This window comes from Anticarsia gemmatalis, chromosome 23 (assembly GCF_050436995.1).
Source record: "Anticarsia gemmatalis isolate Benzon Research Colony breed Stoneville strain chromosome 23, ilAntGemm2 primary, whole genome shotgun sequence".
Classification (NCBI taxonomy): Eukaryota; Metazoa; Arthropoda; class Insecta; order Lepidoptera; family Erebidae; genus Anticarsia; species Anticarsia gemmatalis.
The window spans coordinates 6,924,684-6,936,739 of NC_134767.1; the positions used below are offsets into that span (position 1 = coordinate 6,924,684).

At 33.3% G+C, this 12,056-nt stretch overlaps 1 protein-coding gene across 6 annotated transcripts in view; it reads left to right on the forward strand.

Moving 5' to 3' along the window:
• The window catches only part of LOC142983161 (protein Wnt-5b-like), a 51,257-nt gene extending 39,287 nt beyond the window's left edge, over positions 1-11,970 (forward strand). For all 6 annotated transcript variants that reach the window (XM_076130034.1, XM_076130035.1, XM_076130031.1 and 3 more), the window contains exons 5-8: positions 2,301-2,412; positions 5,989-6,091; positions 9,613-9,770; positions 10,707-11,970. In XM_076130034.1, the coding sequence (XP_075986149.1) occupies positions 2,301-2,412; positions 5,989-6,091; positions 9,613-9,770; positions 10,707-10,904 (571 nt within the window). In that variant the 3' untranslated portion in view covers positions 10,905-11,970. The remainder of the gene's footprint in view (positions 1-2,300; positions 2,413-5,988; positions 6,092-9,612; positions 9,771-10,706) is intronic.
• Positions 11,971-12,056: the final 86 nt, after the last annotated feature.

Sequence of the window (12,056 nt, forward strand, 5' to 3'; positions counted from 1 at the left end):
CTATAGTGGTGAATTAAATCGATACTGGTAAACATGACGCAAAACTAAACGACGCAGCGTTTAATAAAATCTAAGTATGTAAGTTTTTTGTATGTATAAAGAAAATAATAATAACTTGAGCAGCTAATTATAATATTAAACATCTCGTCTTTGACGATCTTTTGTTTTGAATAACACACCAAATCACTTTTCAATGTTCAAAATATGAAAAACAAAAGCAATAGAGCACAGAAATAAATAGTTTGAAAGCTGCAAAAAAAAATGAAAGCTAAGATGGGAAGAGCTTTCTTAGAACAAAGCTTTGTAAAAATCCGGGGCCAAACGACTAGGACACCATGACATCGGAATAGGTTTGAAGCTTTCCCCCAAATCCTAATCCTAGCTGTGTGCGTGTAGAAAATGCACACATGCATAGAAAGGGGCGGCGCTTTCTATTTACACACACATGCAAAGTTTAGGGGAAGCTTTTATACAGGGGAGCTTTTTAAGTTTTTTTGTAAAAGAACACTTTAAAAAAGCTTTTCCGATTTGTCTGTTTGAATTTTCTACACTAGGGCAGCATGGTTTTCAGCAGCTAAAGAATGTTTGGCATGCGAGCAAGAATGGCAAAAACGCTCTCCCAACTATGGCCCGGCTTCATAAAGGAGATTTTCCCGCATTCGAGTATTTTTCTTACTAGGAGAACATGAGGGTGAAGAACGTCGGGAGAATTTGAGGAATGCTTGATATTTCAGGCAAATCTCGTGGATTTCGTGAATTCCAAAGATTTCGTCAACGTTCGTCGTACGAATACGAATTTTAGGTTGGGTTGATTAGTTCATTAAAATGCGCTTTAACAATGCTTGTGTATTTGTATGAAAATGTCAATACGTGTCACAAAAACAAAATTAAAAATTAAATGTTTCTAATTTTAATTCATTAAAATTTAATTAATTATTTTACAACTTAGGTATTATTAGCCTGAATGTGTTGAAAGAAGCAGATACATGAATTCTTAAGTCAGTAATTAGGCTTCGCGCAAATGTTTATAAACATAAAAAAATGCGAATTTTTTTTAAGAACTTTTTTTTTAAATAAGATTATTAAGCGAAATAGATATATTGTGAAGAAATAACGACCGGAAATAAATACAAAACAAAAAAGTTACATACATTGTTTCAAAACTCTTCATGGAAAACAGTCCAGAGTTGGATAGGGATAACCCGGATATAAACCGGGTTAAGCTGGTTACGAACGCTTAAATCCGATAATGTGTACTAGGAACCCATAAGAGGGGAGGAAGCGTTAATCCGCCTCACATACCCGGCTCGGAAATTAACGCTTATTCTTATATTTTAATACCATTAAAATTGCTTTAGTATTAAAGCGAAATATAAGTCACATTTCCTGTAAAAAATAATGCTATTTTTCAATTGTTTTTTGGACTAATCTCTAGAAAACTTTTATATCCAAAAAAATTTTCATCATCATACATTGCTGCTATTGTAAGTTCAAAAAATCCGTGTATGAAAACGCAATGTACGTCGAAATTTTGTTTAAATCTCTTAAAACTTCTGATACCAGGCGCGAAAATCTACCCTCGGGAAAACACCCCCTTTCAATAACGAAATGCGAAAACGAGCTTTATGCTCCCAAAGTAAAGGTACATTTTTGCTTAAACAGTAGTAGGGTAGCTAATCGATAAAGCTCGTAGACATTGCTACGCCCACTACGGTGTAGCACCGGGAAACGTAGCAGTCATATATTTATCCCTTTTTAGCAGTACCTCTCCTTTTTCCAAAGCATTTCCCTAGTACCAGGAGTAAGGAAAGTTTATCGTTGAAATTTGGAATGTTTTGATAGGAACGATGAAATGTATGAATTAGTATGAAGGACTTAGTTCATAGTTTGTTAGATGTCTGTGAATGATAATACTTGATATTTTTGGCGATTTCACGTCATATTTTTGCTTTTGAAGAATATTACTTACATTATTAGACTGTAAATTTAATTAAAACTCTAAATATATTTTCATTATTTAGATATAAGTAGGGTAACTTCCAATAACTTCAAGTTCAGAATTTACATAAATGAAGAACTTAATATAGCCCAAGAATGTAATGTGAAGTCAGTATTATTTAAAAACTCGACAATATTAAATTAAAACGTGAAGAAGTTATTCGGAATGTACCTTGCATACCTTAGACTTTATTAAACCGTTCATTAAGCACTATTTACATCATAACTGGAGTATAAAGATTTGTCTTCTAAACAAGAATATAGAGGACGTACTTACTAATCATTTTACGTTTTTTGTGCAGGTTCACCGAAGTGTTCGTGGACGTGAGAGAGCGTGAACGCAAGGTGAAGCGAGGCAGCCGGGAGCAGGGCAGGCAGCTCATGAACAGACATAACAATGAAGCTGGGAGACGGGTAAGACTTTTACTCATCCTTATCACATCTTGGATTTTCCATAGGTACTCATCTAACTTGATCTGAATCAAAAACTCATCTTCAATCTTTTTCAATTGATTTAAGTAAGTTAAATAAGTACACTAGTAATAACAACCGCGACCACATTTATGAAAAACAGAAGTTCTCGAGGGTACTATAATCTTCGCTAATATAAAAAAAGTGAAAGTCTGTTTGATAAGCTTCTACTGCCTACCTGCTACAACGGTTCAGTTAAAATTAGGCAGGATTACGACTATTGTTTTGATAATGTTGTCTCTACAGTCTTTTAATTGGCTTTATCAATACCATAAGAAATAGCAAGTCGGCGACATGGCATTAAGACTTAAGCATCAATAGAAATTAACGAATAGAAAAAAAACGGCAAAGTAGATATAAGTGTACCTTAATCACAGTAACAATCACGCTGTCGATGTTTCTACAATCGTGAATTTTTGAAGTGCAGCGCGATTCACTACCACTATCGACTGCAGGCTAGCTGCCGAAAAGCTGCTGCTAAATTTTGCATTAGAATCTTATTAGCGCCTCTAACAGGCGTGGTAGGAACCATTTTAGCAATACATATTAATATCAAACCTTCGATACCTACTCAATAGAACTAACGGTAGAAAATCGCGCTACTGATTTATCAAGACCAACCCCTCGTATCGAGAATGCCTACAGCCGTCTATCATAATAAAATAAGTATTCCAGACAGCCAACCAGACGGATGTTATCAAATTTATCACTTTACGGGTTCAAGATCATGTGAAATCGTTGTAGGCATAAAATGAGGTCACATGGAACCTTCCCTTATGATATTGTTACCTTCACTTGACCTTGAAATAACTTAGTTTTACCTTGCCGTGTAGTCTCGTGCGTTTACTATGTTTTATAAGTCAAAATATACGTAAATCTAAGTTGCGAAGAAAATGTAGATGAACTGTGTCTAACCTACTAATAGTATAAATGCGAAAGTTGGTGAGGATGGATCAGATGGATGCAAATGTGTTTTTTACTCTTTCAAAACCTACTTGACGGATTTTTGTAAAATTTCGTATACAGATTTTTTATAAACTGGATTTACACATAGGATACTTTTTTCCTCAAGAAATGTTCTCACGCGGACGAAGTCGTGGGCAGAAACAAGTATTATAAACGAAAGTATGTGATGATGGATGTGTGTATCTATGTATATTTTTTGTATATGAATTTAATTTGGCACACAGTTACTTTGTAATATAGATCAAAACATGAGATAATTTTTCCCCGAGAAATGTTTTCCTATGGACAAAGTCACAATCATAATCCAGTCGTCAATAATTTCTAAATTTCAATTTAATCTCTCTGCACTGTTGGTCTAAAGTATATTTTTAACAAAACCACTACAAAGTGTAAGTAAAAGCTCACAATACGATTGCCCCATAAAGAGTACAGACTGGCAACTTTGTGAAAATAAATAAAATGTGATGTCGAACGAAGTCGCGGTATAATCGCGAGTTATGTGAACTTATTATCGCTACACTAAGGCTATGAAAACAGCGGTTTACCGTGATTTTTGATAGCACTTTAAAACTTATACCATGGTTACTCTTATCTTTAGGAGAATACTATACCAAAGTTGGCGATATGCTATATACAAAACACTGATAAGTCTCTATACTATTATATTCTGTCGTATGGTTATTGGTCAACCTGGTGTAAAAGTTGTTCAGCCGCCCGAAAGGCCTTTGAAATAAAGACTAATCGATATTGGCGATTTAAGTATGTTGTCATCATAAAGAATTAAAATTGATTTCTAGTAACAACCCTGATCTGTCAATCGTTGATCCGGAAAGTATATTATGTTAGGTTCCTAATAAAATAAATATCTTTCTACCCAACTATTTAGAGAACTTATACAAATTGTTAAGTAGAACTTTATATTCTTTAATACGACTCTTCGTATGTAATGTCAGACTCAAACAAGCAATAAGCAAGCAACAAACAATATATTGCAAGCCAACAAATTGAGTCATAAGATTAGAATAGTACTAATATACCTACAGCAGGCACTATTACTAACTTGCGAAAGCAAAACTCGTAAACTAAGTAAATCCTGCTTAAATTGCAACCGATACTTTCCTTAATAAAGTAGTAAATCGCTAACTTTATAGCCTCAGCAATAAATAAATGAAATAAGAGATTACGTCGACTAAGTGGTCTAACTACAGACGGTAAGCTTCTATGAGTATCGCGATGTGACAAATTAATCTTTTATAAGTCGGATAATATTGGCGGAGATTGTGATATTTCGTACTGAACAGTGTACCTACTGAGTATTGGTCTCACTGCTAGCGAGAAGCGATAAATGGTTAAACATACTAACACAACTTTTTACTAAAGTTCTTAGTTAGATGGGGTCGAAAAGCGTGTGGCGTGGGCGAACTGATTGCTATTAAATCATCAACATCCTTAGGCATATCTATCTTGGCTTAAATTTTCACAAGAACTTAAAAAATGATCGCACACTTAATTACAGCATACACGAAACAACGATTACTAAAGTCAAATTTGGTTCTGATTTTATTATGAACATAAAGAATCCATTGTTTTCTGAGAGATTGTCTTTAATCATTAAGCCTACTCAGATAACCACTGGGCCTGCAAACACCCTATAGATGGCTACAGGAACAAAATTTGAGATATATTATGTTATGCAAGCGTTTTAAACTCGCTACCCGCTGTCTCTAACACAAACGCCTCTATCTCCAACATCGTAGCTTTCTATTCTATTCGTAAAAATGCGGCTAATGACCACTGATACTCGATCGTATTGTCATATTGTGAGAAACTTGTTTATCTGAATCTTTTCTATACTAATATTATAAAGCTGAAAAGTTTGTTTGTTTGTTTGAACGCGATAATCTCAGGAGATACTGGTCCGATTTGAAATACTCTTTCAGTGTTAGATAGTCTATTTATTGAGGAAGGCTATATAACATTAAGCTACGGCCATTAGGAGCGGAGTAACAACCAAAAATGTTACAAAAACGGGGAAAATTATGACCCATTCTCTCTTCGGTGACGCAAGCGAAGTTGCGCGGGTTAGCTAGTCCGTTATAAACTATAAAGAAAACGGTACTGGCGCTATTAAATTACTATTTTACGGGAATTTATATACTGTTATATTTAACTATAGTTGGTAGCAAAGTAGTATTTTTTCCAATTTACTGTACAGGAAACGTCAGGATTACAAATAGATACATAAGAATGTGCTTGACAATATGTACGGATGTACCCAAATAAAGCAAGGAAAGATTGGTTGTTTGGCGTTCTTTGGTTCTCTGCCTACTCCTATGAAAAAAGGCGTGATTTTATGTACGTATGAATGAATTGATATGTGTCCTTTTTTACATTGAAGCGGCTGGACCAATCTAGGTAACGCTTGACAGAATGATATGAAATAATTCGGGGAACGACCGAGCTCAAAGCACTAGTAATATTAAGACTAGTTTGATTTTTAAAACAGTTGTTACAACATGCATTTAATTCTCAAGATTTATATCTTTGTTGCAGGCCGTGATAGCAAAGTCTCGTGTGACATGCAAGTGCCACGGCGTGTCAGGTTCCTGCAGCCTCATCACGTGCTGGCAGCAGCTGGCCACCTTCAGGGAAATCGGTAAGTAGGTAACTTGTTGTATAAACAAACGAATGTACCGCTGTTGTATCAAGACTATTTAGTGCCAGTTACGTATAGGCAGTTATAGGTCGAAATAACTTTGCAAGTTTGCTGTTTCTTGTTTTCTTTTAATCAACTTCTACTAAAGTAAACGATACGTCTTATGAGAATACTAAAACAAGGAACGAAAACAGCTACCTACTTATGAGGTACAAAACTCCCGACGCGTACATTTTTAGTCGCCGCGTTCTTGAGAGCCGACACTTAATAAACATATAGGCATCGCAAAAACTAAGAAGTTCTTAAATCCTTTCCTTCCTTCTCCGATCCTTTTTGACCAGTGCCATAAAAAGCTTTCATTTTTTTAAATGCTAATGCTCAATAACCCCTCGTATTATGTAAAAAAAAGAATGACTACCTCTCAAGCATAGAGCAATTTAAATAAACTTTTTAAGTGATCTAATGTCATCAAAAACCTTTTCAAGCCATCATCATTAAAACAACACTTCTATTGTCATCAAACCTTTAGATAATTTTACGCTACCAAAGAGTAATTTTAAATGAGTTTAACCACTGGTGTGGTCGAATAACATCGGCGAACAAAGAAAGTCTCCCCGGAAGGGATAAAACCAAAATGATACCTAATTAACTCCATAATATCCCCATTTCGTTTAATTTTAACGCAGGTAAATTTCACATTTTAAGTGTTTTTATCTACATTTTTGATGGTAATCATAATTTCTCGCTTCCTAGCCAGAAATCTTAGGACAAGAGGGTTCATCGTTATATTTTCGACAAGTTATGAATGCCTTTTCTTCTTTCATATCATTTGCCATGACATTTGAACGAAGAGTTTGTTATACAGTACTTCAAGTATTCTAAGGACAAAGCAATTACGTGCTCAATATAATAGACATCTTTTTTGTAAAAATAATATGCCTATTATATTACAAATATTCTTTGAAACATTGTCAAACAAGACGTTATTAGGCCTGTCTTTTAGCTCTACAATTTACTAGACAGATGTTTTCTAGGCAGCTACTTTTTATTTTTTCCTTTATTATTGTCTCGCTATATTTAATATTATTTGATTTAAAGCTTCCAAACAATACATTTTAACGATATTTATTCTAAACTAGCGAATCTGCGCAGCTCTGCTCATGAATTTCTTCGTATTTCTTTTGTTTCTTTTTCTGTCCATAAAAACCTTTCCCGTGTCTTAAAGACAATTTTACAAAAAATATTACTGAAATCGGTTAAACCGTTCTTGAGTTTTGTGCTTAGCAACTAATTTGGCGATTTGTTTTTTATACAAAAAGGTGTTAGAGAGTCAATGAATGTCGTTACGTCCACGCCAAACAAAACACAAAGGAATCTTCGTAAACTACAAAAAATACAGTTCACACAAAATCCAAAGATCCAATCAAACAAAAGCGTTAATTAATGTAACTCATTAAACAAAATCCGTAGAACAATTAAAACTATTAAGTTAATATCGGGAGTATTAATTTCTCATGTACCAGGATGACAGGAACACACAAGAGATTACAGGAGTAATGGTCACTCATTATCTATGGTCGGACGTCTATTCCCGAACAATGCGGACTCGTTTAGACATCGGTGTGTTTAATTGTGTGTTACGGAACGTTGGGTTGTGTTCAATGGCGGAAAAGTTTGTATATGACCACAATTAGTGAAGGTTTTTTGTTTATTATCTTGGTGTGGTTTTGTTTGAGATTGATTTAACAGACTAAGATATCGGTTGATAGACAATAGCATTATTATGCTTTTTTATTTATTTATCTTTACTATTCAATATTTATAAATCATGAGCTTAATCTTAGCTCCACAAAACTGTTACTATCTATTAATGTATTTTATTAGGTTTCTTTGAGTGTCATGTACTTTTGTACCGGATATTAATAAGTTAAGTACAAAGAAGTTGTTGAAAGGTCCCGGTTGTTACTGAAAACCAAAAATACAAAATCTAAGCTAATTACACACACATGGACTCTATAATTTTAATCGACTAACATAAATTACTCTGCATTCCTTTACCAACTCAATACTTTATTCTTTTAGTAAATTCAATAACTATCATTGTGCAACATTTCAAAGTCATCTAGTTTCAATATACTCGATGAACGATCTCGTAATCAAAGACCACCCAAACTATAACAAGTTTTATAGAAATCCATAAATAACCGGAACACAGTAAAAATTAAAACGTATAATAAATAATAAAATATCACTACAATAACAACCGAGTTATTGCTTTTGGTAGCTCGTAAACCGGGAATTGGATCTTTTTACTTCTAATAAGCCCTTTATACGACCGTAAAACATATTTTATATTTCTCCGCAACTTAATCGAGATGACCCTAATTTCGTAATAACTGTTTTAATAACAGTTGTAGAAAGAAAAAGTTGAGAAATCTTAGGATTTTATTGTTATTGAAAAAGTACATGGAAATGAAATGGTTAAGATATAGTTGACGGCTGATAGAGATGAGTGGAAGAAGAGAATATGTTGTACCGAACCTACCTAATGTGGGATATGTGACTGCCTCCGTAGCGCAGTGGTTTAGGTCGCTAAAAATCCAAATAACTTAATTGTTTCGGGTGTGGTTCTTCTTTGTGTCCGGTGTTTGTATGTTTGTAAAAGTCCCCGCGAGACAAAAGTAATTCGTAATGCGGGAGCTGACTTTGAAAAAAAAATATAACGTTATATAGAGCAAAATTTATATAATTGAACATAATTTAGTGTATCCTTTCTATAAGAAGCTTGATATAGCCGTAAACACGAATGTATCAATGATGAAATTGAACACCGCTTATTTCGTAAACCTGCTATAATTACCGTAATCAGAGCAATATTTGAGTTGGGGTTATTAAATCTGGCTTACAACACAAACTTGAGAGTTACAAATACGAAATTATAGGGTTTATTGACACAATAGCTATAATTAGTGACAACAAAATGAATGGGTGCGCGCCATCTTGCGGGTGGGCGCGTAAATCAACCGCCCACTGGCGCTAAAAGGCAAAAGAACTAGTGAATACAGCCACGCTCGTTGAATTTATGGTTGAAATATGCTAACGACTCGTTATTATGGATTTTAAAACGCAATTATATTTTATTAATGCTGACTACTGAGCTTGTCGTATTATTGCAGGTGATTCTAACTTATTTTATTCTATGTAAAACGGGTACGGTCGACGCAGTTATTACCTACATTTTTAGTTATAAAACTCTACCTGTAGCAATATTATGATTGAATAGTGAAAGTAGCGTTTTATCTAATAAATAAATAAATAAGCGGGCTACTTGAATGATATTATAAATATTATTGTACCTATATAAACAATAAAATGACTTTCTTTGGTCTCTGCTTATGGGTAAAGGGGTAATTTTATTTATGCATAGTAAAATCATTCCTCGAAGTTGAAACCGGTTGAAACAATGTCGTTAATAAAACCTAAGTCCATATTTTAAAGATATATTTTATTATTCTATACAGGTGATTACCTAAAAGACAAATACGAGGGAGCGACAGAAGTGAAGGTATCTCGACGAGGCAAGCTTCGACTGAGCAACCCGCGGTACACGCTGCCCACTGCACAAGACTTGGTCTATCTCGAAGAATCGCCTAATTACTGCGTCAGGAATGAATCGCTGGTAATTAATTCCCTCTATATCTGTTTCATTTGTTTGCTTTTTTACAAAATGATATACGATTTAGAAAAGGATGCAAGTGGTATATTTTTTAAATACGAGTTACATCCTTTTCGAAATTGCGTATTGGATTATACTTAACGTTTATCAAGGTACTGATAAAAACAAAGAGAGGCTTTGGAAGATTATTGTATGAGTAGGGAGATTTTAACTCTTACAGTTAACTTTTATGTTTTCAATAACCTACCGACAGTAAAGTTGATAAAAGACAGGTTTTTATTGCTGTCTAGTAGGTAACTAGACGAGACTACAAAAATAGGCACTACGCCTTATATTTTGCCCAATAGGTAACTATAGGTCAGTGAACCTTGTTATGGATCCGAGAGATCCGGAATCAAGTCCCGGATCTAGAAATGTAATTGGTATTACTATTTCGAACAAAATTACATCATACAAGGATTGTAATCTGCACCCACAGATACACAACCCACAGACTAAAGAAAATGACCCACAGTCAGACAAGAATGCTGTTTAATTAATGCTAATCGGCTAATCTAATTCAATATCTATTCTAGTCTATAAAACCTATTACTTTATTGACCGGGACAAATGAGTTATTAATTAGGAGCTGCGTCTGTCTGCTAAAATATTGTCTATTGGCCATTGTTAAGATAATCGTTATCGATTTGCGTCACATAAACTGTTTTATGTTAAGGCTAACTGTAGAACTATTTTGCGACTTAAATTCAAGTCTTTATATTTATTTCTTTATTATATGAACATAAATATTGAGAAAAATAAGGCCTGATTCTATTTCAAAATAGTAAGAAAAAGAAAAAAATGTCTATGATCTGTGTTAGGTTTCTTTTTTTTTCTTTTATGGTTCATGCATGCCAGTATGTTTTTTAATGACTAATAAAATAAATTAAATTTTCACAGGGTTCTCTCGGTACGACAGGAAGGGAATGCAACAGGACCTCATCAGGAATGGACGGCTGCGCTCTCATGTGCTGCGGCCGAGGCTACAACACCCGACGTCAAGTCATCAAGGAAAGATGCAACTGCAAATTCCACTGGTGTTGTCGAGTCGAATGCAACACCTGCGTCAGAACGACTGAAGTGTATACTTGTAAATAGGTCTATCTCGTTCACTCTCGTGGTTATTCAATGACTTTATCTCTCTCTATTATAGTATGAGACTTTGAAATTAAAAAATATGGAACTTTTCTGATAATTAAAAAAGAAATGTAAATATTAATCTGATTACTTTTTTAGAAGCTGCTTTTTTGAAAGTTTGGATGTGATTTAAAAATTAAACGATCTCATTTTTTATACTTAAATATCTTTTTTTTCTAGACAGTTCTATACCTATTTTAGTTTTGCTAGTATCTATTTGTTTTAAAACTTTGTTACGAAGTTATCGATATTGCTCAGTATTTAAAATAAAGTATTTTTTAGTTTATGTAAGCACTCCATCATTGTGAAACGTTTGTTAAGCTATACATTAAATTTAATTTCAGTAAAAGCTGAAATTTGGTAAATAGCGACATAAGTAATTAATGTAACCGCAAAATACTCATTATTTATTGTAAATAAAGTTAATTTCTAATATTTTAAGTACTTTATTAGATTTAAGAAGAATTTTGTTATTTTTAACATGAAGAATTAATAAAATTTATGCTTAAAGGGCCGAAAATATTTTCTGCAATCTGCAAATTCATACATTCCTACTGGTTGTTCAGATAAAACCCACTAAAATCATTTTAAATCTGTTGAATATTACAAATAAAAATGATTAGGTACGTTAAACTTATTAAAATATTTAAATATAAGTGTATTTAGGATTGAAATTTTCTTTGTATTAAGTAACATATTTTGTATATTTGAATTATGTATAGAGGCTAAATTAGTAGTAGTAGAATCATGTAATTCTTTAAATAGGTATATGACGTAGTTACTATTTGGCACTCAAATACTTAATAGTATTACTCTTAATAATTCTACTTACGTACTTAAATTAAGCAGATCAGATGCTAGATAGTAAAATGTGATTATTAAATACTTTACCTGTTATAGTGTTTCATTTTCATACCTATTTAAGTATTTGACTATGACTATCTTAAGTAGATGTCCAAATACAGAAGTAAAGTCGCTCTTGATGATTATTACTATTGTCATTTATATTTATGTGTCAAAAGGATTGAAAAATAAATAAAATCTGATATTAACACAACGTATTGTTATTTAATTATATCCCTAACTAGCTTGATACTAAATTCATCAAGTGAA